General features: G+C 49.4%; 11 protein-coding genes across 11 annotated transcripts; 4 read left to right on the forward strand and 7 right to left on the reverse strand.

The window, feature by feature from the left end:
• Positions 1 to 59: 59 nt before the first annotated feature.
• Positions 60 to 605, reverse strand: EI90DRAFT_3057670 (uncharacterized protein; the record flags this gene model as incomplete). Its single annotated transcript, XM_039060312.1, has 1 exon — positions 60 to 605. A coding segment is annotated over one exon (546 nt), but the record flags the coding sequence as incomplete, so codon positions are not given.
• EI90DRAFT_3057671 (uncharacterized protein) lies at positions 539 to 984 on the reverse strand (the record flags this gene model as incomplete). Its single annotated transcript, XM_039060313.1, has 2 exons — positions 539 to 901; positions 956 to 984. The coding sequence occupies 2 exons, from the start codon at positions 982 to 984 to the stop codon at positions 610 to 612; spliced, it is 321 nt and encodes a 106-aa protein (XP_038916058.1). The 3' UTR covers positions 539 to 609.
• Positions 985 to 3,098: 2,114 nt separating this feature from the next.
• On the forward strand, positions 3,099 to 3,505 carry EI90DRAFT_3145612 (uncharacterized protein; the record flags this gene model as incomplete). The annotated part of the gene is made up of 2 exons (XM_039065315.1): positions 3,099 to 3,302; positions 3,353 to 3,505. 2 exons carry the CDS (start codon positions 3,099 to 3,101, stop codon positions 3,503 to 3,505), a joined length of 357 nt encoding a protein of 118 aa, XP_038916059.1.
• A 40-nt stretch (positions 3,506 to 3,545) lies between these two features.
• On the forward strand, positions 3,546 to 4,136 carry EI90DRAFT_2920180 (uncharacterized protein; the record flags this gene model as incomplete). Its single annotated transcript, XM_039054729.1, has 2 exons — positions 3,546 to 3,813; positions 3,886 to 4,136. Coding segments are annotated over 2 exons (519 nt in total), but the record flags the coding sequence as incomplete, so codon positions are not given.
• A 161-nt stretch (positions 4,137 to 4,297) lies between these two features.
• EI90DRAFT_1014593 (uncharacterized protein) lies at positions 4,298 to 4,829 on the reverse strand. Its single transcript, XM_039051373.1, has 2 exons — positions 4,709 to 4,829; positions 4,298 to 4,651 (listed from the first exon to the last, which is right to left on the reverse strand). The coding sequence occupies exons 1-2, from the start codon at positions 4,760 to 4,762 to the stop codon at positions 4,460 to 4,462; spliced, it is 246 nt and encodes an 81-aa protein (XP_038916061.1). The 5' UTR covers positions 4,763 to 4,829; the 3' UTR covers positions 4,298 to 4,459.
• Positions 4,830 to 5,419: 590 nt separating this feature from the next.
• EI90DRAFT_3154611 (uncharacterized protein) lies at positions 5,420 to 7,376 on the reverse strand (the record flags this gene model as incomplete). Its single annotated transcript, XM_039065938.1, has 4 exons — positions 5,420 to 5,995; positions 6,639 to 6,814; positions 6,880 to 7,181; positions 7,240 to 7,376. 4 exons carry the CDS (start codon positions 7,374 to 7,376, stop codon positions 5,699 to 5,701), a joined length of 912 nt encoding a protein of 303 aa, XP_038916062.1. The 3' UTR covers positions 5,420 to 5,698.
• A 473-nt stretch (positions 7,377 to 7,849) lies between these two features.
• Positions 7,850 to 9,269, reverse strand: EI90DRAFT_3057693 (uncharacterized protein; the record flags this gene model as incomplete). Its single annotated transcript, XM_039060314.1, has 5 exons — positions 9,214 to 9,269; positions 8,775 to 9,121; positions 8,429 to 8,725; positions 8,327 to 8,377; positions 7,850 to 8,278 (listed from the first exon to the last, which is right to left on the reverse strand). Coding segments are annotated over exons 2-5 (539 nt in total), but the record flags the coding sequence as incomplete, so codon positions are not given.
• Positions 9,270 to 9,878: 609 nt separating this feature from the next.
• On the forward strand, positions 9,879 to 11,511 carry EI90DRAFT_3289458 (serine hydrolase-domain-containing protein; the record flags this gene model as incomplete). Its single annotated transcript, XM_039067172.1, has 9 exons — positions 9,879 to 9,922; positions 9,993 to 10,077; positions 10,147 to 10,189; positions 10,243 to 10,448; positions 10,528 to 10,581; positions 10,646 to 10,707; positions 10,794 to 10,821; positions 10,877 to 11,036; positions 11,096 to 11,511. The coding sequence occupies 9 exons, from the start codon at positions 9,879 to 9,881 to the stop codon at positions 11,308 to 11,310; spliced, it is 897 nt and encodes a 298-aa protein (XP_038916064.1). The 3' UTR covers positions 11,311 to 11,511.
• Positions 11,512 to 11,746: 235 nt separating this feature from the next.
• On the reverse strand, positions 11,747 to 13,954 carry EI90DRAFT_3145613 (uncharacterized protein; the record flags this gene model as incomplete). Its single annotated transcript, XM_039065316.1, has 9 exons — positions 11,747 to 11,995; positions 12,081 to 13,013; positions 13,068 to 13,212; positions 13,277 to 13,336; positions 13,393 to 13,494; positions 13,554 to 13,603; positions 13,633 to 13,737; positions 13,797 to 13,874; positions 13,943 to 13,954. 9 exons carry the CDS (start codon positions 13,952 to 13,954, stop codon positions 11,747 to 11,749), a joined length of 1,734 nt encoding a protein of 577 aa, XP_038916065.1.
• A 1,924-nt stretch (positions 13,955 to 15,878) lies between these two features.
• Positions 15,879 to 18,845, forward strand: EI90DRAFT_3145614 (phospholipid/diacylglycerol acyltransferase; the record flags this gene model as incomplete). Its single annotated transcript, XM_039065317.1, has 17 exons — positions 15,879 to 16,129; positions 16,209 to 16,481; positions 16,556 to 16,582; positions 16,643 to 16,672; positions 16,735 to 16,757; positions 16,869 to 16,975; positions 17,031 to 17,045; positions 17,196 to 17,268; positions 17,339 to 17,418; positions 17,503 to 17,623; positions 17,743 to 17,804; positions 17,865 to 17,968; positions 18,023 to 18,083; positions 18,142 to 18,351; positions 18,411 to 18,539; positions 18,604 to 18,733; positions 18,790 to 18,845. The coding sequence occupies 17 exons, from the start codon at positions 15,879 to 15,881 to the stop codon at positions 18,843 to 18,845; spliced, it is 1,752 nt and encodes a 583-aa protein (XP_038916066.1).
• A 1,318-nt stretch (positions 18,846 to 20,163) lies between these two features.
• On the reverse strand, positions 20,164 to 22,129 carry EI90DRAFT_3154615 (uncharacterized protein). The gene is made up of 4 exons (XM_039065939.1): positions 21,864 to 22,129; positions 21,350 to 21,804; positions 21,069 to 21,294; positions 20,164 to 20,988 (listed from the first exon to the last, which is right to left on the reverse strand). The coding sequence occupies exons 1-4, from the start codon at positions 21,945 to 21,947 to the stop codon at positions 20,245 to 20,247; spliced, it is 1,509 nt and encodes a 502-aa protein (XP_038916067.1). The 5' UTR covers positions 21,948 to 22,129; the 3' UTR covers positions 20,164 to 20,244.
• Positions 22,130 to 23,105: the final 976 nt, after the last annotated feature.

The raw sequence follows: 23,105 nt of genomic DNA on the forward strand, positions 1-23,105 counted from the left end.
TGATGACCGAACCCATGAAGGAGCACTTTGCCAAGTGTCACACTCCTCATGGTCTTCCTCTTCAGAGCGGACTTCGGCAGCTTGACGTCAATCTGACGTCCTATCAGATCCATTTCTCGCCCAGCAACTGTCTTCACGCAAAATGGGCAATCTTGGGATCCGTGTCGAGGAACGGCAGGTTCGCGTGTTGAACCCATGTTGGTGCACTCGTCGAACGCAATGATGAACTTATCATGTTTAAGACCCTGGGGATCCATGGCCAGACTCTTTGCCGGTTCCAAGCAAAAGTGTCGGTACAGCTCTTTACGCCATTCATCAATCCCACGAAGGTCGTCGAGCCACCTCGAGTACGGATTCAAAACACGCCCCACGCAACGCAGATGCGCGTGCCCAGGCAACCGTTTGAGTCTCGACATCCTCATCTGGATTACGACCACTCGTACGTACGAGTCTGCGACAAAGGCCTTCGCATGCCTCCTTAAAAAGTGCCCCAAGAGGGGCAGCGGCCATCTCTTCACCCTAACAGGGTCGTTCAATTTGTCATCCTGACTTCCATACTTAACATACCAAACACATCGTTCGGTCGATTCTACCCATCGACACATGGCCTCATCTCGTGGAGGCCAGCCAGCCTCTGGACGGTTCGAATTGCGGAAGCCGATACTTATGCCAGGCACCTAGAGCACAACTGGAGTGGTCTGCTGAATCCTGATTGTGACCTTCTGCTACGAGGCGTGATTTCCCCGTTGCACTCGATTGCAGAATGGGAATACTGTGTCCGTAGTGCGCGTCGACATCGCACATCTCGCCGTAAGCAATGAGCGCTTGTAGGAAAATTTGAGGCATATCTTCACGATAATTCCGACGAAATGAAGACACGAGTAGGGCCCGCCATTCCTCCCTAATCTGGTTGTTCAGCCAGGGTGCACAGTAAACCAAGTGGGGTGAGATTTACATAGACATGGTTAGGGATTGACGCCGCATTTCCCTATCAGATGGTTATGGTTCATAGTGCGCGTCAGCTGGCCGAAGAATCTCTAATCAAACAATGAGGTAAGGAGACCGAGACAAAGAGGGACTACGAACCCAGATGCTGGACGAGCGGGCTTCCAATGAGTTCTGTAGCATGTCTACCATGTAGGGGTTTCCAGAGATGAGATTCTTTGCTTCTTGAAGTGTGTGGCTTTCAAGCCTCGGGTCGTCGTTGGTGATGACGAAGAGAAGTATGTGTAAGGAAGGATTTGTCCCCAACCGCTTCAGAACTGCGCTGTCTAGTTCATGCTGTTCATCGCTAGGAAGATCGCGATCGGAAGATATTTTCTCATGGCTTTCTAAGTCCAACGTGGCAGCCATCCAGGCGCGCGAGGCACTATAACAGGTGATATTGATGAAAAAATCGATCCACTTGTCATCTCGTCATCCATGTACATCGATTGACACTCGGATGACGGCGCCGATTGTTGCATTTCCAACACCTTACCCGCTTTCCCGAGAGGGGGGGGCCTTTTGGGTTCATCGAGTTCTGTGGGCTCTCAGCCACATGCGGTCGAGGTGGTGCTATGCAGTAGTTGCTAAGTTAGGAAGTTTTAAATCGAGCATTTGTATGGCCATACAGACACCAAAACAGACACAAAGCCCCGACGACACCGAATCCGACTACCTATACGACGCTGCACACCACACCTTGTATTCACGGTCCCCTTCGGTGTACCCAAACGGGATAGCCGCTCTGACGTGATAATGGGGTAAGATCCACTGTCGGAAAACACTGCGGAAGCGTTGTAACCCGTTACAAGGCGTTGTAACGCCTTTCAACGGCACGTGCCGTTCTAACGCTCTCAACACTGAACTCGATCGTTCCAACGCTTCGAGGCGTTGTAACGCTTTGCCTCCGTTTCAACGCGTTGCAACGGCAACAAGGTAGGGTCAACAAAAAGAGACAACCCCTTGCAAGCCAGGATTGAAGCATACCTTCACTTCATTACATCCCCACACATTATCCTCGATTTTGGTGACTCACATTTCGGAATAGGACCAGAACTAAATATCATTAAATGGTTGGTACAGGTGGGAATTGAACCAAGGAACACTGTGATCATTATAGTAAGTACATTCATAACCGCTACACTACCATGCACTCTCAGCTCCGCGCTGATATGTTGACATAAAGTTGTATCAATCATAGGCCTTTTGAGTGTATATGGGCTAAGTTACTTAGTATTCTCAATATGTGTACACCCGCTGTGGGATTGAGGTCTAACTCATTGTGGCTCTCAATGGTGGTGCTATGTGGAGTTAGAATTCGAACGAAGTTGAACGTGATTGTTGTTCATTTCAGCAGTGGTATTGAGGAGAACATGAGTGCAAACACAAATCAGAACTCAGTGAACGAAGTGGCTTAAATAAGAATGTGCGGTGGACATTGAGGGTGGTGGAACATGGAGCGATAAAGGAAGATTCCTATGCTGGACACTGACAGTTGATGGGGGGTGCACTCTGTGTGTGGTCGGAATCGTTGTCCATGCTGTCCCTGAATGACATGTTACGACTCAGCGCCCGGCCTCCCATATGGAACCCCACTGGTTAAAATGACACAGGAAGAGAACGGTGGGGTTGTTGGGGATTTGTCCCTTGCTGAAGTGGTCGTTCGCTGTGAGAGTGGCTTGACCGTCAAGTAGGTAGACGTCATCGATGTGAAGCAAGTGAAGGTAATTTGTGGCAATGGATCATGGAACGTGTGTTTGCCTGAGTATGGGGGACTCCCATGTGGCTTGGAAGTACAGGGTATGGAAATGTGAGTGTACAGTTGCTGCAGCCGTGGTTGGCAGTGAAGGGGAAGTGCGTCCATGCGTTTGTGAACAGGGATGTTTACAGCGGGGCTGAGTATTTACAATTTGATTTTTGCATTGAGCGTTGGAACGGACTAGCAAAGTGTTGGAACGAATTAATAAAGCGTTGGAACGGATCAATAAGGCGTTGAAACGCGTTGAGAGCTCTTAACGCGTTAAAACGAAATTCCGTGTTTTCCGACAACCACTGCATATTTCACGTGACGCATAACAAATTTTCATTTAATTACCCCTTCGCTCCTGCCTCACATGGAGTGGATTCCAGCTCCGTTCTCCCTGTTAGATGGTAATCCATTCCAATATTCGGACCACGCCATTTCTACACTATCAGCAACGGAAACCTTCAACAGAGGAATCCAGATACGGGATGCGGACTTGTGTGTCATTTGTGGTTTGGCCGAACCACCGGCTTTGCGCTACTGCCACATAATCCCAAAGGTAGAACACGACACTGTGCGTTATGAATTAGTGTTTTACCGTATCAGAGACTGATTATGGTACAGTGGCAGAACCTGAAGGACCGTGGTTTCGTGCCGGCAATGGCAAAGAGTGTGGAGCACGAGGCCCGAAACGGTATTCGACTGTGCGCAACCCACCATAGCTTATTTGATGCGTATTACTTTTATATACGCTGGTTCCCGGAGGTAGTTTTCTAGTCTCTGAAGCCACGCCTATTTTCACCCACCCCTACTGCAGCAAAGGCGCTATGTTCTCATTAACCATTCTCAATCGGAGGCGTTGGAAGTCTATCATGGCCGAGCGATAAACAACTCCGGACACGGTAATCGATTGCCATTTCACGGCGCATTTCTTTTTCATGAAATGCGGGTGCGTGGTCGCTGGCCACTACGCGGGGATCGAGCTATCCCTCTCCCTATCTCTTGGGTTCATTGGATCAATGACCATGGCGATCGTGGTGTTAGTGGCGGTGGTCACGATGGTCGCGGTGGTCGTGGTCGTCGCGGTGGTCGTGGTCATGGTCGTGGTCGTGGTCGTGGTCGCGGTCGTGGTCGTGGTGGCAATGGCTACAACCAAGGTCCAAGCAATAATGAAGCCGGCGGCGGACGACTTCTTCGTTCGCATGGTCCTGTTCCTGGTTCCAGTGCATTTGGAAAGGTGTTCATTCCAACGAACCCGTTCGCAAATCCTTCGGAACTCCAAGCATTGAAAGAGTCCTTTGCGAAACAACCCAATTGGAGAGCAGCGGTTATGGAGGGTACAACTTGGGAAGGCAGTGCTGATGAGAATGCTGCCAAATGGCGCAAACTCAACCGTATTGATGCCTAACTATTGGCTTCTTGAACTCGGTTGGTTGCATCGTTCGCATAACATATTACTCTGCACACAGAGTCACCCCACAAGTAATTTTCGATGCCGAGAGTTTGTCATCTTGCCCTTTTCGTTCTTTTACTGTATTGTCTTACATAAGTGTTTTTATATTTCCCTTTATGTCACAGAGTAATTGCCATACCCTTTCACTACCCAACTCCCTGGGCACACAAGCAAGCGTCATGTCCACAACTGTTGATATGAATAACATCCCCGCTGCTGCACCCGTCAACTCGCAGCCATTCGCCAAGGCCACCAACATGGGTACATCCCTCGGGTCTCTATCTGCGTGACATCATGACTGACCACTGCTCGTCCTTTTGACCCCCTGACGCCGTAGAGGTGCGCGAACACTCCGCGGAAGAAGCCAACAAGAAGCAATCTATCTGGGGCCGCCCCCTTCGCATGCGAGGCGGAGGCTTAGCGAAGGATTGCCTCATCGCATTCGCTTGTTTCGAGTGCTGCAAAGGATGCTGTGAATGTATCGCCGATATCATCTGTGGGTATCGATTTCCTTTCGATTTCCTCACATGCCTCTCTTTCCCTGGGCTTGGTTTTGCATGAGAACACTGACTGACATCCATTTTTAGGCTGCCCTTGTGAAGCCTGCTGTTGATCTTATGTGAATCTGTACTCTTGGCTTTGATGCGTTGCGCAAACTTACGATACAGTATGACAATAACAAATGACCGTGCCCAAATTAAATTGCTGTGATATCTCGGTCCCGCCGTGCCGAGTGCGGTCGAGCCACACCTTTCTTTTATGTCTGGAGCGGAGAAAAGAAAATTCGCGCACTGGTTTAGACGACTATTGGTCGAGCGATAGCTATGACCTCGGCGACCTATCCCAACTAGCAATAAGTCCAACCCACATGTAATCAGGGACTTGCCGCGGCGCTACCCGGGCTCTAATTGCACTGCAATGGCCACGCTGTTTGCACTCCTGAAACCGTTCAATGTGACCCCCCGTGCCCCGCACGGAGTGATAACTGTGCGATAACGCATTCCCCCGTGGTGGCAATTCCCCTTATGCAGAAGGGATACTCAGTGTATTCCTCCACATTTTGCCTCACTGCATATGTGTGTGTCAACCTGCCGTGTTAGCCACCTTGTTTACTCATATGACGTTGCGTTGGAACCACTTCATCTTTCCCACTCGCTCCACATCAGTGGCGCCTTCCCACGTGATGACCGAACCCCCACCGTCTCCATGAAGGAGCACTTTGCCAAGTGCCACACTCCTCATGGTCTTCCTCTATCTTTAGCTTCAGAGCGGACTTTGGCAGCTTGACGTCAATCTGACGTCCCATCACTCGCCTATTAAAAAAATTGGGATCCGTATCGAGGAAAAGAAACCAAAGTTGAATTTGTCAATAGGAAATTCGTCTTGAGCCTTAACCATCCGCAAAAGTGCTGATGATGACATCCCATAAGTGGGAGATAGGGGCCTCGGGTTAGTCCGGACGGGAGGTACACTCGTCGAACACAATGATGAACTTATCATGTTTGAGACGCTGGAGATCAATGGCCAGACTCTTCGCCGGTTCCAAGCAAAAGTGCTGGTACAGCTCTTTTACGCCATTCATCAATCCCACAAAGGTCTTTCTCTGCGATGTTCCTCCGTCGTCGAGCCACCAAATGACCTGGCAGGGTTGTAAGGGACCGATAAGCCACCTCGAGTACGGACCCAAAACACGCCCCACGCAGCGCAGATGAGGCACCCATTTGAATCTCGACATCCTCATCTGGATTACGACCAAAGCCTTCGCATGCCTCCTTGAAAAGTGCCCCAAGAAGGGCAGCGGCTATCTCTTCACCCTAACAGGGTCGTTCAATTTGTCATCCTGACCTCCATACTTAACATACCAAACACATCGTTCGGTCGATTCTACCCATCGACACATGGCCTCTATCTTGTGAAGGCCAGCCGGCCTCTGGACGGTTCGAATTGCGGAAGCAGATACTTATGCCAGGCACCTAGAGCACAACTGGAGTGGTCTGCTGAATCCTGATTGTGACACACCTTTTTCAGCGCTTCCGCTACGAGGCGTGATTTCCCCCGTTGCGCTCGATTGCAGAATGGGAATACTGTGTCCATAATGCGCCGTCGACATCGTACATCTCGCCGTAAGCATTGAGCGCTTGTAGGAAAATTTGAGGCATATCTCCATGATAATTCCTACGAAATGAAGACTCGAGTAGGGCCCGCCATTCCTATTTAAGTCTGTAAAAGACTTTCATTCCATAATGTGCGAATTACAGACTGATTGGTTGAAGAGGGTGCCGAGCTGGTCTTTGACATCTTTGATTTCAGTGTATGTTTCATCTGTGTGTCCTTGAGCATTGATGCACCATCTATAGCCTCTTCAGTGGGCATATAGCCTGCTCCTCAGTGTTCATGCGCTTTCGGATGTTGCGCACGCTGAAAGCTAAGTTGCCACAGCAATCCTCCCTCCAATACAAAGTCAGATGTAGTGCCCAAATCCATGAGCAGTACCACCGTCAATGGAGGCTTCTTGCCTTCAATATGAGGTCCAGCAAGCTCCAAAGGAATGTCAGAAGCAGCCGGATCTTCGACTGCAAGGCTACGTAACTGAACTGGCCCTGCCCTCTTGAAATGGGAGGTCAAGCCTTCCACTGTAGGTAACAATGAATCCGTCGATACAGGGTTGTTGGAACCTACATTACAAATGCGACTCCACAGCACCACGCCTTGCAGAGATCGAAGGACAAATCGTCGACATCCTCCGTCTGCTGGAAAATGTGTGTAAAGTTGATATGCGTGGTGTCCATCTTTTCCAAGAACCGCTCCCACTGAGGATCGTTGGGGGATAACCCAAGATCCTGGCCAAGTAGGGTAGTCGAAAACACCTTAGCCGATATCGTAGGGACCTCTTGCTTTTGAGTGAATGTAGTTGCCCGATCCCGTGCAAGAGTCAACAGAACGCGGCCGAACAATTCGCCTGGATATCCTCGCTCAAGGATGGATTTGTTGACTATTAGGCTGTTGACAAAAGTCTTGAGGGCAACGTTGTACATATATCTCCCGTGATGCAATTAACTTCTTCATAGCCGCGATCGCTAGTGCTGGCTTGGAAGGGGTGACCGTTTCAATAAAGGAACGGTCAATAACTCCCATCAGGATTTGCATATGGCTGCGAACACCTTCTGCGGCGAGAATAGATCCAGCTTCACTCATCGCAAGCTCGACGGGAAATCGTTGGGAAAATGTGGCAAGGACATGATTAACACTTATGGGATCAAGATAGGGTGGATCTGCAGCGTTTTTCTGGATGCGTACAGGAAATTGGGCGCATCATAGGTTGACCAATACTGCCATCAGATGCATTGCAATAAATAAAGAACGACAGGGCAGGACAAGTGAGTCCTACCGGGCGGCCATAATCCCGTAAACAGTTGTACGACAATGCGTTCCTGGGAGTCACTGCAGGTGATTCAACCATCATGTCAAAACCTAGATAGGGCCAAGGTGGGAGCATTTTGAAAGAACCGTGCCGGGCTGATGATACCTAGCTCATTGCGTGAATGAAAGAATTCGGCAATCGTGGAGCTTGTATCAAGGAAAGGGAGCCAAAAGTCAATTCCTTTGATAGAAAACGGGTCTTGAGCTTTGATCATTCGTTGCAGTGCTAACAATGATATCCCATGAACTGGAGATAGAAACTTCGGGTCAGTCCCGGCGACACGTTTGACGATCGAACCGGCGGTTTGATGTTTGTGCATTCGTTGAAAGCGATGATGAACTTATCATGGTTGAGGCGCTGAAGCTGAAGGCCAATAGCCAGACTCTCCACCGCTTTCAGGCAAAAGTGCTCGTACAGGTCATTACGCCAGTTATTGATTATGCCCACATCATTCTCCGTGCTAATCTGTTGTCGTCGATTCACTAGATGTTTCGGCATTGATGCAAGGGAGTGGTTGGCCACCTCAAGAACTGATGTAAAGGACACCCCACGCGACGTAGATCCGCGCGACCAGTTACTCATTTTGCGTCTCAGGATCATCTTTCGGATTGTAACCAAGGCATTTGTGTATCTCTTTGAAAAATGCCCCAAGGAGGGCGGCGGCCATCTCTTCCCCCTAAAGGGGTCGATCAGTGTGTTGTCTTAGCTTCGGCAGTTAACATACAAAATAATCGGTTGATTCCACGAATCGACACATGGTCTCATCTCGTGGGGGGAGCCGGCCTCACCAACTCGCGGAAGCAAATACTTAGACCAGGCCTCTAGAGCATAAATCAGTACAGAGCTTGACTAGAATGGTCGGTTGATTGCGATATACCCTTTTTAGCACCTCTGCTACAAGGCGTGATTTCCCCGTTCCGCTCGACTGCAATATGGGAATGCTGCGTCCGTAATGCAAATCGCTATCGTACATCTCGCCGTAAGCATTGAGTGCTTGTAGAAAGGTGGTAACACTATCGCCGCGAAAATTCCTACGGAAGGAAGCTTCGAGCCGGGCCTGGCGTTCCTCCCTAATTCTTTTCTGCCGTAGCAGGTGGTTTATGCAAGTCAGGCCGACGGATTTCTAACCAAGCGATGAGGCGGAGAAACCGAGACCAAGAGGGACTACCAACCCAGACACCGAACTTCTTTGAATGAGCGGGTTTCCAATGATCTCCGTAGCGCATCCTTGAGGTGTGCGTTGTCGGAGATGAGAGCCCTTGCATGCTTCTTGGCTCGTGATGGGTCTCCTAAGGTTCTTGTCGTTGTTAGTAATGCTTAAACAAAGCATGGGCAAGGAAGGCTTGTTCCCCAGATCCCCTAGATCCTGCTGAATGGTATTCTCTACTGAATCATCGAGTAGATCGTCACTCAGCGGATGATGATGATCTGTCGACTGGCACTTGCTTGGCTGTTTCCACCACTAAACCTAACCTTATCTGTTGGCGACATCGTTGATTTCGAAGGTTTGGGAGGTGGACTGTAATATCTGCAACATCAATGAGCTGAGATGGATATACCTCACTCAGTTGGCGCATGTACACATGCACAACTGCCAAGCAACACCCTCACCCTGAGTGGACTTTGGCCTCTCGACATTGTCCAACGTTGCGTCTGAACCAGTTAAGTATGTCCTAGGCGCTGAGTGACTAATTAGGTGTATCATTGCACAACAAGAACTCCGAGCTAACGATACATATTTCACGGTTACAATTGCCAAACGTGAAATACAGCAATCATTGACCGTCCCCACCAAATGCTACCACGCCAACCTTAGCCTGTCACTCCTCAAAAGTTAGAGTCCCGACGTTATACGCAGCGTCCCTCCTGATACCCTTCGGAGCTCAATAGCGCTATGGTGGGTCAACATTGACCATTTACCCAGAATCGGATGGCATCTGTCAGCGTCCCCCCACCAGCACAACCCACGTCGTCATCATCATCATCACCACAAACAACCCCTGAATGATCCTCGAGGAAGAGGAGCCGTTCATCATCAGCCAGTCCAACCTCGAAGAAACTCAGAAGGGCCTCTGACCAAAACGATGACAGGGCAGTCGTGCTGAGACCAGATCGCTGACCACATGCCTTTCAGTATGGCACTGCATGGTCACTGTCATCAATACTCCGAGATTCTACAGCAAACATATTTCTAAGCAATGGAACCATAAGAGATGTCATGTATACAATAGCCACAGAAGGCGCTATGTACATACCCACATCATATTTACCGCAGCATGCTGCCAAGCACTCATCGTCAGGAAGCTCATCATCGCCACCGGTCCGCCACGCGCTTTCCGGTCTCGATGTCAACGTTTGTACACAAGATCCTTGCTCACACGTCGTCTTAGCGCCTTGGCTGTGTTTGCTTTGATGGTCGTTCGCGTCCTTTGTCTCCCGGGTTACTCCCAGAACAAGAATGTGTTTCACAAGAAGGTATGGTTCAACAACGAGCAGGCCTCAACACCTACATCAGTTTCATGTCTCCACCGTTGCCCCTACTAGTTCGCTGCCATAGAGAAGTACTGCGGAAAATCTGTAGAATTTGGTGCGCCCAAGTAACAATATTTCGTCCTATCTTGTCCCACAATTGTGACACAGTTATCATCGACCCTCCCATCGAACTCAAACCAAGCGATGTAGCAGGGGCAGCGCCTGCTTTCGACTCAATAGCGAATTTTGATGAACCGGAACTCACCCCTAGAGCATGGTGGCTCAGTAACGAGACGCGGACAGTTTATTTTCGGGCGGAGGAGTCCATAAAGTACATTTGGGACATCCTGGCCGCTCAATCCGTTCCTTTTGATGTGAGCAACGGCCCATTTGTCTCCCGAGGGCTTGCTTATTTGACCACATCATCCTTCCCCCTGGTGACTGTTTCCATAGGGGGTTTTGGGGTTCAGCCAAGGCGCTGCTATGGCAGCAATGACTGTGGCTCTCGTGTGTTCCTAACTGGCTCCTCAATTGCCAAAACCTTATCTAACTCCTTGTACCCACGGGTAAGCTTGAACGACCGCACCACTTCGATTACCTCTCGACCGACGGTAAACCACCTCACCCGCCTTTGTGAGTTCCCCACCATATTGTTATATTGTTGCCCATGTGTGAACCGACACAACTGTTTTTTCGCATCAACTTCCACGCGCGCAAAGGCGATTCGGAATCTACGTTTCCGGATTCGTCAGTGACGAGAACCACAACGAAAATTCCGTTTTGCTGATATAATCAGTCCTAGAAACCCATAGATTCCAAAGTCACTTCTATATTCAATGACGACAAGCTGAAAACGCCCAGCGTCCAAATTCTCGGACGTAACGACGTGATTGTTGGCATAAAGAGGTCCCAGACACTCATTGATGCGTGTGAACATCCACGAGTAATGTGGCATGATGGAGGTGTGTGTGTGTGATCCTTCGAATGGTGACCAAATGAATCAACCTCACTTCCTGTGCAGGTCATTTCATCCCCGCCAAGCTAAGCTGGAGGCAATTTTTCAAGAATTATTTCTTGAGTTGGGATCCATCAAGCAAAGTTCTCCCAGAGGACGTCCCTAGCCCAGTCGTGTCCGCCACCGACACGCTCTCTCAGCTGGGAACGCCGACAGCAACCAGGCCAAACACACCACCACCACAAGCCTCGAGTGGCCTCTTGGATTCCAGGCCAGACTAGCACAATGGGAAGCAATAGACACGGATTAAGCATTGTTTCTGTACATGATGTGCCAAGTGAAAGTGAAGGACAAAGTGTTCCCTGTATTATTATGTCGCCCAAAATGTAGGGGAAGATAGAATTGGATGGGATGGTTCTGGCACATTGTAGCAAGGGTGCTAGCCCTGAATGATAGCAAATCACAAACTATGAAATGCCATGAAAGCGAATGAAGCAAAAGAACACAAAGGGAGGGTACAGCAATTCGAAAACGAAGATCGAGCGTCCATGAGGCCAACGTCACTATAGGTACAACCTAATTTCGTTATGTATGAACTATGAACTGAATGAGAGCTTATGAAGTGCGAGCAAACAATTACGGCAGAACAGCAGGGGAAGCTGAAGGACATCTGTCGGTGCGGGAACGAAGAACGTGAATAATCAATTCCTTTTTTCTTCAACGATCCGAACACCAGACTTCAAGTTTCCCTTCAGCTTTTCCCCTGGACGAATTACGAACGGTCTCGATCGCCATCTCGAAATCGCTCTCGTCAAGGAGCGAAACTTTATGTCCATCTTCGTCCAAAAACTTGAAGACCATGGAGGAAGAGGGTCTACTGAATTTGGAGGATACCTTGTCCTTGAATTGCACTAGGCCGATATCGGATGTAAGGATCATTCCACGTATGTCATCTTGATAGTGAATCTTTGTTTTTTTTTAAAAAAAAAGAAAAAAGCGGGAAAGAGACTCAGCCCTTTCCTCAAGAGTGAAATATCCGAAATCTGCTTACCTTGACACGAAGTTTTGTCTGGGCATACTCTGAATCCTCATAATCCCCACTAACATACCCTTCCTCCTCATCATCATATGCACTTCTTCGACTCCCCTTCAGGAACGCGGAGCCCTTTCTCTTGATCGTCCTTCTAAGACTACCCACACTTCCACCAAACCCGGTGGTAGGCGACTTCTTCGACGACCCGCTGCGCGTGCGTGTGGGGGACAAAACAGCCGCCGTCTTATTCACCCACCCTGCAATGCGAGAAGGAGAAAGAGGGACTTGATCTTCCTCTTCAAAATACTCATCGTAAATATCTGCGAGTTGGGTTGAACCCTTGGCCACCGGTTTCACTGGACTCTGTTCAGACTCGGTCTCGGATTGTGGGGATGGCCGCCCGCGTACATCAGGGGCTTGCTGACGAGCACCAGGGATGACCAGTGCCGTCACTGCACGTGTCATCGGCGGAGGTACGTTTCTGAGAGGAGGTGGAGTGAAAGTCTCACTGTCCCCGTTCGTTGGCGGCCTCGGGCCGTCGCTCCGGGGACGAATAAAGAGCCCTCTGGTTGCAGCCTGATCTCCCAGTGAAACGGGGGTTGGAGTGGTGTCACCACGCACCGCCACAGGCCTGCTCCATGGGACAGAAGACCGCGTCACGGCGGTTGGGGAGCGACCTGGACTAAGATCATTGCGTGACTTCGCTGCATTTGCCAAGTCCCCGGGCGCGGACACGGTTGTGTTTGATCGGGTTAATCCCGATGGAGGTGCGGGAGTGGACAAAGGCGCCCCGCTCGGCAGTTGGCCACGGTTCAGGCGAGTAGCACCTGTGAATGTGGTGAAGGTGTCGTTTTTGTCCGTGGCGGAAATGAGTTTTGCCTTTCCAAGATAATCCTTGGTTTGGGCATTTTTCAACTTCACCGCCGAAGGCCTATACAAGATCCCAACAGGCTACTATGCGTCAATTCCAGTGCAACTGTACAAGCTGAGATCGGCTTGGCTTACAATAGAGAAAACTGTGTAGTCTGCGCCTTTATCGCGAACTGCATCGTCTATCACGCTATGCTCAGGAATTGCCTTTTCAAGAGAGGCTCTTTGCAAATCGGACATTCCCTCAACTTGCTGACCAAGATAAATTTTGCATAGACCCCTAGTGATGACGGCAATGTAAGTAAGAGCAAGGGCACGCGGTGGGTTCAGCGGTGCACACGCACAGATTGAATATCACTTCGGCGGAGAACAACTTGAACTTGAGTCCCAGTTGCTCATAGTTACTATGAATCGAGTCAGTAATTTGAATTTGGACGTCCTTCCAAAACGTGGTACCCACATGGTCTGGTTCCCCCGTAAGTATTGGTGTGCCTCTTCAAAATCCTTGAGGGCATACTCAAACCGACCCAAGAGGAAGTTGCTGACACCGCACTGAAAGTAGCTATGCGAACTCATGGGTGGGTCTGTTGGAGCAGCAATGACGAGGCATGATAAACGTACGCAACGGCGAGATATGGGTCGAGTTCGGTCGCAGCATTGAAGGAATCAACCTGGGACAAGACGACGTGAGAGACCTAACATCCCGATGTTGATGAGGAATGTCACCAACAGCACGTTCGTGTTCCCCCAAAGTGGCGTAGATCAATCCAATATTGAAATGATATTTTGACGTGACAGGTATCGCCTTATCAAGTGGATTGTTCAGGTCCATGCGCAGGTGACACGTGTAACTCGTAGGCTAACCTGAAAGATACGCAATGCCTGTTCATAATCCTCTTCATCGTATGCTCTGACAGCATCGTCGTGGCTCTCTAACTCCTTCTATTGAACAGAAGAGGGGGAAGCAGGGGTCAGTGCTAGTTTCGGAACATTGTTACAAAGAAGTCTACCTTAAGGGACATCTACCAAGTCACTTTGCCTCCAGTTCTTGGGTGAGAGATAAAAAAGTGATTCTGATGGGGGTATTTAGCTGGGAAGTGAGCGTTCCGGACGCGAACAAACTGAAAAGGCTAAAAGCTCAAAGCGGTATGTAATAGAAGTGTGATGTTCAAAGCACAAGCAAGGCACCGGAGAAATTGTTCAAGGTTCTGACCGAGTGATAAAAGGGGAGGCTGGGAAAGATCGCGAGAAAAACCGGCCAGCGATGCGATCGTGAACGAGGGGAGGGACTAGTGAAGAGCGGGAAACCTTTAGAGATGAAGAGCATTTGGCCTTGCCGTCGTCGCTTAGTTGCCGCTCCATAGGCTGATGGCAGTTCCCGAACTGGGAATGATGCGCAACCACAACGTTCCAAGAGCGGCTGGTAACCCACCTCACCGCAACGCCACAACCTGAACCGTTGATGGTTGTTATAGGAGTAGTTGGGAGTGCCTCGGCACTTGATGAAACTCGGCGTCTAACCTCACGCACATGGTGTGACTATGGGCAGTTCTCCTCACAAAGGCCACAATTCTGCCGCGATAAGGATGCCAGCCCCGAAAACAATCTTTCGCTAATTGCTACTCTGGTGAAGAAAGGCGCGTTAATCGATTGGCGCAGTTCGCATGATTCTCGTTTAGCATTTATCCATCGAAGGAAGCACACCAATGAGTGCGCGCATTGTTGGAATATTTGCATTTCGAATGTCACTTGATTACTTGGACCCCTCCGCAAACAGTATACCAGTACCAGTAGAAGATGCAAAGAATAAGTGAGTATTACTTAACGGGTCAGTAGCGATCAATATCCGATCTGCAGCCGAACATTCTAGATGATAATGTCTGGAAAGCAATGAGGGGACAATAGTTGCAAACAAATTGATAGAACTGCAATAATTTGTTCAACTAGGGTTTGGGATGTAAATGCAACACACAGACAATGCCGATGCAGGCTGAAAAATGCTGACACAATCTGAGGCCATGATATGCATGGCAAAGACAGCCCGTCCTACGTGTTGGCGGTGCCGCTCAAGCCCCAAGATGCCATGCTGGATGTTCTTTGTTGCCAAATTAAAGTTTCCGATCACGATTTAAATGCATCCAAAGGATATGTAAATTAAAGATCAGGCATGTTGTATATATGCTGCAAGTGCTGCAATCACTTTTCCGCGGCCCCAGCAGGATCATACAATCCTGTCCATCCCAAACCAACAAAAAGGAGGGCCTGCAAGCCAATCTTGGAATTTGTCAAAGCACATTTCATAATACTCTTCCAGCCATAAGAAGATGCTGGGCAGGGTCCGAGCCAGTTCAATTTCAGTTTTCGTAGCAAGAATGAGTTCTAGTCACTTGGGTGCAAGGGCGACCGCGGCGCGGCGTGGGAATTCCGCCATTCTTCCGCCGCCACGAGGCTGGACACCTGCCTACGCCACTACCAGGTGCAAATGTTTGCGAATCTCAGACAACGCGTATGGGGAGGCAGGGGCGAAGGAAGACAACCAACGTTAATTGTTACAGAAGTCACCGAGTCTGAGGAATCTTCGAGCGGTGCAAGCCGTGAACTGGGTCCCCTTGAGAAAAGTCGCGAGCGATCGCGAAGGATATCGCGCTTGCATATACATGCTCGAGAAGCTAAAGTGAGACTGTCACTGGGCTTGTGATGGACTCTTCTGCTCACGCGTCTTCCTATGATGCGTAATTTCTATCAGCGGCATCTTTACGCTCGACGACGAGTGCTGTTTGTCTTCGGAATATTTCGTATGTTCGGCGATTATTTTGGGACTTCTGTCTTTCGTTGTCTGACACTCGTCTGTGCCTCAAAGTTGGGACCGTCTTAACATATGTTGTTCTCCCTCCCATTCCCCCTCATCTCGCCGTTCTTATGGAAGAATTCGATCTCAATCTCTCAATGCCCGAACTTTCAAACTTCACTTCTCTCGCATTTGAGTGGAAACAAATGTCTCAATCATTATTTGATCCGGCTCGCCAATGGCTCCAGGGCCGAGACTTTGCTGTTGGCGACGCGCTTCGTCAACAAGGCGTTACGGCTAAACACCCAGTGATAATTGTTCCAGGAGTTGTTTCTACTGGGCTCGAATCCTGGTCCACTTCTCCAGAGTATAGGAGTTACTTTAGGAAGCGCCTATGGGGCACCACCACGTACGTCCATGGACCGTCGTGTCGTGGCGCATTCTATATCATACTCCCTATTGGCTGAACGCGAATTCTCAATCATCAGAATGATACGCGCCGTGCTCACTGAGAGAGACAAATGGATAAAGGCTCTCTCCTTAGATCCCATAACAGGTTTAGATCCCTCTCCAGACATTAAAGTCCGTCCTGCCCAAGGCATCGATGCTGCATCGACATTTGTCCCAGGCTACTGGATATGGACAAAAGCCATCGAGAATCTTGCGGCCATAAATTATGATAGTAATAATCTCATGTTGGCGGCATACGATTGGAGACTTTCGTACTATAATATGGAAGTGAGAGACGGTTTCTTCTCAAGGTCCGTTCAATTTCTCATCCCACCGCCAAACTCGTATGCCTAGGGAATGGCGCTGAAACCTGATCTCCAAATAGGCTTAAACTCAGCATAGAACACTTTAAGTGTGTACCTATGGGGCTACCTCCAGCTACTAACTGCAGGTTTTGATCACATACCGGCAGGAAACGCGATGGGAAAACCGTGCTGGTCGGGTGAGTTGCGGACGAATCGTTTTGAGAGTAACGGTTAGCTTATCCGCGGTATCGTCATGAAGTCATAGTATGGGCGCCACGGTAGGTTACTAATCCAAAGGAGCCCTCGGGCTGTATTCACGCGCTTTTAGGTCGTCACGGTGAGGACGCCCCCAGTCGACCCAATACGCTCACCATTACCGCTCTTTTTAAATAGTTTTTGTTGGTATCTTTGACTGCCCCATTTACCTCTGTCTAACCGATTCTAGCCTTAAGTGGGTTGAAGCTGAAGGCTTCGGAGACGGTGGCCCGCGTTGGGTGGAAGTCAGTTTCCCTATCCATCCGGACATCATCGAGGTTTGATGATGTTATGATTCAGGACCACATAGAAGCCGTCATATCTATCGCGGGAACGCATCTGGCAAGCGCTTCTGCATCCCATTTGAGGTCCAGAACTCCGGGCTGATTCACTGAGCGCCAACAGGGCGTCGTGCGTGTGCAGGTCCGCTGCGGCTTAAGTGATGATTTACAGCCACTCTGATAGCCGAAAGCTATGACTGCATTCATGTCGGGTGAGATGAAGGACACTGTTGAGATGAACCCAGCCGGGACATACGGTGCGTTGAGTTGCGATATATTACACACTTCCTGTTCCTGAGGTACGGAACGCATTATCCACGATCCCAGTCTTGGAGAAGTTTTTTTCTCGCAGAGAACGCGCTAGTTTGTTCAGAGGGTGGGCAGGAAGTGCAAGTCTTTGGATGAAGGTATAAACCCAATTCATCATTCTTAATCCTCTAGCTTACTTGACGCTCTCCGGTCTGGGGCCGTGGTGATTTCGGGGTAAACAGGGTGGCGATGTCATCTGGGGAAATGCGACTCACGCTCCAGACGATCTGCCAAATATGAACCACACTTATGGACATTTTTTCTCTTTTAGGGCTCTATCGTCCAGCCTTCATCCGAGCGCTAGTGAGTTGGCTCCAGATTGTCGTCCCCTACCTTAACACAAGTTCATGGATGATTGGTAGATCTTTCTTTGGATGCCCGGGGCCAACTTGTACAGGTCGTCGAGCAAAACCCTGGCGTAGGTAATCTTACGTCCACGCGAGCTGCAGAGTACATTCTCGAGCATGTCCCAGAGACGTGGCAGGTTCGTTGAGTGGTGCCACTAGCCCGAACAGATTCTGAATGGAATGCACACAACGATTAGAAAATGTTGTATTCGAATTATTCTAATGGCATAGAGAAGGACGAAGGTAAACTCAAAGAGAACGGGAAAGACTTCAGAAAATGGACGAATCCACTGGAGATTCAGTGAGCCTATCTTGATTGGTTTTACTCGGCACTGGATCCAATTTTGGATCCTAGACTCCCCAATGCACCAAGCATGAAGATGTACTGTGTTTACGGACACGGGAAGGACACAGAGGCAATGATCTTTTCGTCACAGTATCTCCATGTCAAGTGGAACTCACCTCTTGATTTAGCGTTCGTACTGGTATGCCCGCGGTCCCTACCATAGACTGAAAGGTTCTCCGGTGGACACGGCGGGCGCTGTGTGTCTTAATGACACGGATTGTACTCCGGGGTTACAAGGGGGGCTTCGCGGCATCGACTTGCGACCGCCATTGGATCTACCCCTCGCCAGGGAGAGCTGGATTGACAGAGTGGTGAATATCGACAACGAGCAGGCGAAGGTCAGTCACGAAATCCAGTCCTTAGCGTTATGCTTCAAATGGCACTGACTCTGTGCAAGGTTCGCATGGGAGTTCGCATTGGGGAGGGCGACGGGACTGTGAGCTTGATTTCTTTGGGTGGCATGTGCGTGGAGGGATGGAAACGAAAGAAATGGAATCCTGGCGGTATTCATGTTAAAACGATAGAGGTACGGGATCTCCCTCAAGTTCTCCGCGGTAAACTGAGATACTCGCGACTCACGATCGTTTAAGCTGTCCCATCGGCCAGAAGATTTTGACCTGAGAGGTGGTGCAACGACGGGCGATCATATTGACATTTTGGGGTCTCGAGGATTGAATGAGATTCTGCTAAAGGTTGCCGCTGGGTATGGGAACGAGATAGGTGAGGCCCATCGCCCTGTTGACTTTCATCGCAATCGTTCTGAGTGCGCCTTTTAGAGGATTCATTCGTTTCGGATATTCGACGATATGCAGAGCGCATCCAATGGGATTGATGAGCAGTAGCCCAATAACTTGGTCCGTTGCAGTCTTGGTGCTAGTTAGAACAACCGCATCCTTCACCTTTTTAGTTCGTTGCTAAGAGCACGACAGTTCTTGTGTGCAAATGCCGGTGCAGAGTGACGATATGAAGGACAGCACTCTAGATTGAGGTAGTAAACGCGGCGACTCACGGTAGACAACACTTCCAGAGAGTGGCCCAACGGCCTAACGAAGTGAGTCATTCAATCTTTCGACACAGCGTGGGAACAAATCCAAAAGCTGGGTCACCGATTGCCGAAAGGACTCCGATGCTGTCTGTCATACAGCCTAGTGCTCGCACCTCTTTTACATAGATCTACATCGTCAAACGTCCTGAAAAACCTCGTGCGTGGACCTTTTGGTGGCCTATCAGTTCCCTCGAGTACCGACCGAATCGTCGAGGCCACGAAATGAGAATCAATCAGGAAAATGTATCTACTCCCAATTAAGAGCTGCATATTACCTGGACACCAGTGAGCTGTCGCTCAACTGTCCATTGATTGTGGACGAACTATCTCGCATACGCCACTAAGGGTAACTCCATCAATGTATTAGAATGGTAGCGCTGCGATTTACGCTAGCGTGTTACGCTCAGTCAAACGTGGTTGCACTATAAGATTGAACACTGTGGGTTACGCTAGAGTGGGCGTCAGTCATAAAGACCAACCCGAAAAGAAAGTGAACTCTCACTTCAATCAAACGTTGTTGGACCGAGGGAGACGAAAGCGAAAAATTATTTTACTGCTTTTATACGCAGTCGCCTCAATGGCGCACTGACATTGGTAGCAGGAATACCATGAAAGGAAATATGACGCCACAGTCTCAACATCACGTTGTGAGTTCGCCACAGCGTACTATGACTCCCAAGAAAGCAAGAGTTTCAACACAATGAGCCCAGTCGGTGTTGCCCGCAGGAACGTGAGCCAGGATGCTTTTATGTTCTGGGTAATCACACCCCCATGTACGCAGTAAATCACGCTTAGAAGGACCAAGGCGTGCGTACTAATGCTCCACTCAGAAGCGAGAAAGGCTATTGCTCCATTGCGCGATTGTGGCAGAAGACCTCACCGAGTTGTACGAATGAAACTGAGTGAACGTAGGAGTGGGAGACAAAGTAAGGATACGGGTTGCTGCTCATCATTATCGGGTATATTAGACGTGGAAGTAGGATGTGAAGGATCGGGTGCAAAGAGCAGAGACAAGTAGAGACAAGTAATGGAGCAGGTTTCGAATGTTCGGTACAGAGTAGACTGAAGCAGCCTGCGGGTATAAAAAATGCCAGGGGAGGAACGACTCAGAATAAGCCAGCTTAGTATTCAGAATGGGGTCCTTGGCCCTAACAAAACTATTGTACAAACTAGTTACAGTGTCGTTTCACGCGATCCCGAACTGCAGGATGCGGACTTGTCCATGACGAGTAGCGACAACTACTCTTCCGGTCCCGTCATCGAAAGAACAATATGTACAATCCTTGACAGCATGCGGCATCTCTTTGGCTGCGATCGTGGCTCCTTTATGAGTACGCTTTTTATTGTCAGGTTTTCCAATGTCACTTAATCGCAAGTCATCATCTATAACCTCTTCAGATGCATTGAAGAGGACGAGTTGTTCGGTCGATCTCTCCTCAGTGGGAGAACCTTCTAACCATATCCCTCTTCCGCTTATCGGGGAAGCCATAACATCGGGGAAAAAATGTTGGCGCACACCATTACGAATTTGAGCTATACAGAGGGGCAGTTCGGTGAAATCACGAGGGCGCGGGTCGTTGTTTGAGCGACGAGCACGAACGACAAATGGTTGAGGATCCGGTGGGCAATAGACCAAGAAATGACTCAGGATTGTTGCACTCTTTTCGCGGATGAGGGAGATAGGGTGGGAGGGATGAGTTGCACGTTGTGCTGGATATGGAGCACAGTAGGGAATAATAACGCCAGAGTGCCAATCTGAGTTTCCGGGACGGAAGGCGGTAGAGATATGTTGTGCCTGGAACACTTTTGTTTCCGCTGGTGGAGGTTCGGTGTCCCGCGCGACCTCAGGCAATGCAAAAATATTGACGCTCTGAGGTTGAATCATTATAACGCAATCGCTTAGAACTTCCATCGCCAAACATGTTCCGTGCTGCCAGATAGAATGAAAGAATTGCGTAAGCTCATAGTCCGGATGAGAAGTAACGACGTGGATGATGGATTCTGACTGACATGTTGAGTCGTTGGCTCTGCGCCCTTAAGTTCGATCATCACTTGGCTCTCATAATTGAATAGATATCCTTGGAGGTGAGACCTTTTGTACAAACCAACAAGATTTCCGCGAAGGATCTTCAGTCGACCAGGGAGCTCGCCCTCGAATATCTGCTCGCAGGTAGCTGTTGCGTGTCCACTCCCATCACCAGAAAAGGTCAGGTTGTATAGAGTGGTGTATCTATGTCTGGAGTATATTGGTCATTCAACTCACACTTGAAGGGATTTTTCGAAGGACGCACTGGTTTGCAACGTACGATAAAGCTATCGTTGCGCGAGCCCCGCTGTCACTGTTGGGAACCGCATCGACAATTGCCCCTTGAATATTCCAGCCAAGTATCTTCCAGGTTCTTTTAAGATCCAATCCCAGATGCCATATCGACACGCGATTGCCACCACTGACGGCCAGTAGATACTTTCCGCCATGACCTGGGATGAAGAATGTAATCTGAACGTAGGTAGCCGGCGCTCCTATGTAGAACTGGGTACGCGCGAACGCCCTGGGCTCTGCGGACGTCCAATTGCGTCCTAATCGCATGGAATATATTGTTGCTTGTTTAAGATCGCGTGCGGAATGAGCAGAGAGAGGGGCATTGGAAGGTAGCGGAACTGATCGACCAGAGGGAATTATTTGGTTTTCTAGAACACTCTTCCATACAGCATGAAGCTGAGTAACTCTCTCGATATCCTTGCAAGTCTGTTTGCAAATCAGTTGACAATGAACAAGTGAATCTCGACGGACGATCTGAAGCTCACGCGTTGCATGGAAAGGACATCGCGGACTTCGATATAGCTCAGGATTTCGATTAGTACATCCAGATGGAGGTATTGGAGGGACATGGCTGGAGCAAGGTGGACGATACGTAAAAGAGGAATAAAATATAAAGGCGGGACCAATTTCACACGCTTCGGTACCGAAGCAAATGACTCACACTTGTGCGCGACCGATGGGCACCAAAAAAGTGGCGTGGCGACGGCCCCGACAACCGCAGCCTCTGAAACCCGGATTAGGTGGGGTGGTGGCACAAGCGGACGCCAAAGTGATGTTGCAAAATACAGGACAGAGCCGAAAAACCAGAACCAAAAACCTAGCGCCGATACAAATACACAACAAAGGTCACAACATGCACCTTCACCCTAACCAGAAACTTCATCATGGGAATGCCTCATGTAGGCTAAGAGCCCAACAATTTGATCGCAGCACTCTGCTGTCTCTGGCATCATGACATCGACAGCAGCCGGCGTGTCTAGTGTCCTCTACATATACTAAAAGCTGGGGAGAGCTACGGTTGAAGCGCTCCGATTGGTCGCCTCGCATCTATGGCGTCCTTAAGCCTCGCTCCCACCGGCCGGTTGGCACCACTACCAGTCCACGTGGCGGCCCCCGGGTCTTCATCCATCCTTCACTTCCATTTCGACGTTGGGTCCTGCCTACACATCTACCTATTGGACGGCCACGCGTCAGTGCCCTCCTCAACATCCACTTTGCCTATTACCCGAATCAATGTAACTAGCGCTCGAATCCTGTCAATCAGGTTAGCTGATTGGCTCTTTCCATGTCCAATGGGACGCGCTTTCTATCACTCTCAACAACGACTTCTGCAACTGCACCTCTCACTGTTTGAGACCACTGTCAGTCCAAGTGGCAGGCCCCGGATTTTCATTCATCCTTCACTTCCATTTCGACCCAGGACTTTGACCTCTGGACGTTGTTCTGATGTATGGCATTCCAGCAGTGGAATGTAGTTCCCTAATAATTATAATGAAATTGAACTGGACACATTGTTATCAGCCAGCAGGTGTCTGAACGCGATATCAATCCGATAGTTAGATGTCGTGTTCTGGCCAAGTCGCGGACATTATATACATGTTTGGCCAGCCAAGATAAAAGAGATACAAAGCGGCGCGCAACGAGAGGTTAGAGAGATAATAGGATCCATCTCGCTGCCAGTGCGGCCGGTAGTCGCAATATGTGTGACTCAGTGCGCCACGTCGGGT

Source organism: Cantharellus anzutake (genome assembly GCF_015039405.1).
Source record: "Cantharellus anzutake strain C23 chromosome Unknown EI90scaffold_23, whole genome shotgun sequence".
In the NCBI taxonomy this organism is placed as follows: domain Eukaryota; kingdom Fungi; phylum Basidiomycota; class Agaricomycetes; order Cantharellales; family Hydnaceae; genus Cantharellus; species Cantharellus anzutake.

Excerpts from the sequence above, each read along its gene's own strand:
- EI90DRAFT_1014593 (XM_039051373.1), bottom strand. The coding sequence starts at position 4,762 with ATGGATGTCAGTCAGTGTTCTCATGCAAAACCAAGCCCAGGGAAAGAG. Across the intron at positions 4,652-4,708 it reads GCCCAGGGAAAGAGAGGCAT|CATCCTTTGCAGCACTCGAA; the intron begins GTGAGGAAATCG and ends ATACATTCACAG.
- EI90DRAFT_3154615 (XM_039065939.1), bottom strand. The coding sequence starts at position 21,947 with ATGTCCCTCCAATACCTCCATCTGGATGTACTAATCGAAATCCTGAGC. Across the intron at positions 21,295-21,349 it reads TTATCGTACGTTGCAAACCA|ACATAGATACACCACTCTAT; the intron begins GTGCGTCCTTCG and ends AATATACTCCAG. Across the intron at positions 20,989-21,068 it reads CAGAGCCAACGACTCAACAT|CACGGAACATGTTTGGCGAT; the intron begins GTCAGTCAGAAT and ends TCTATCTGGCAG.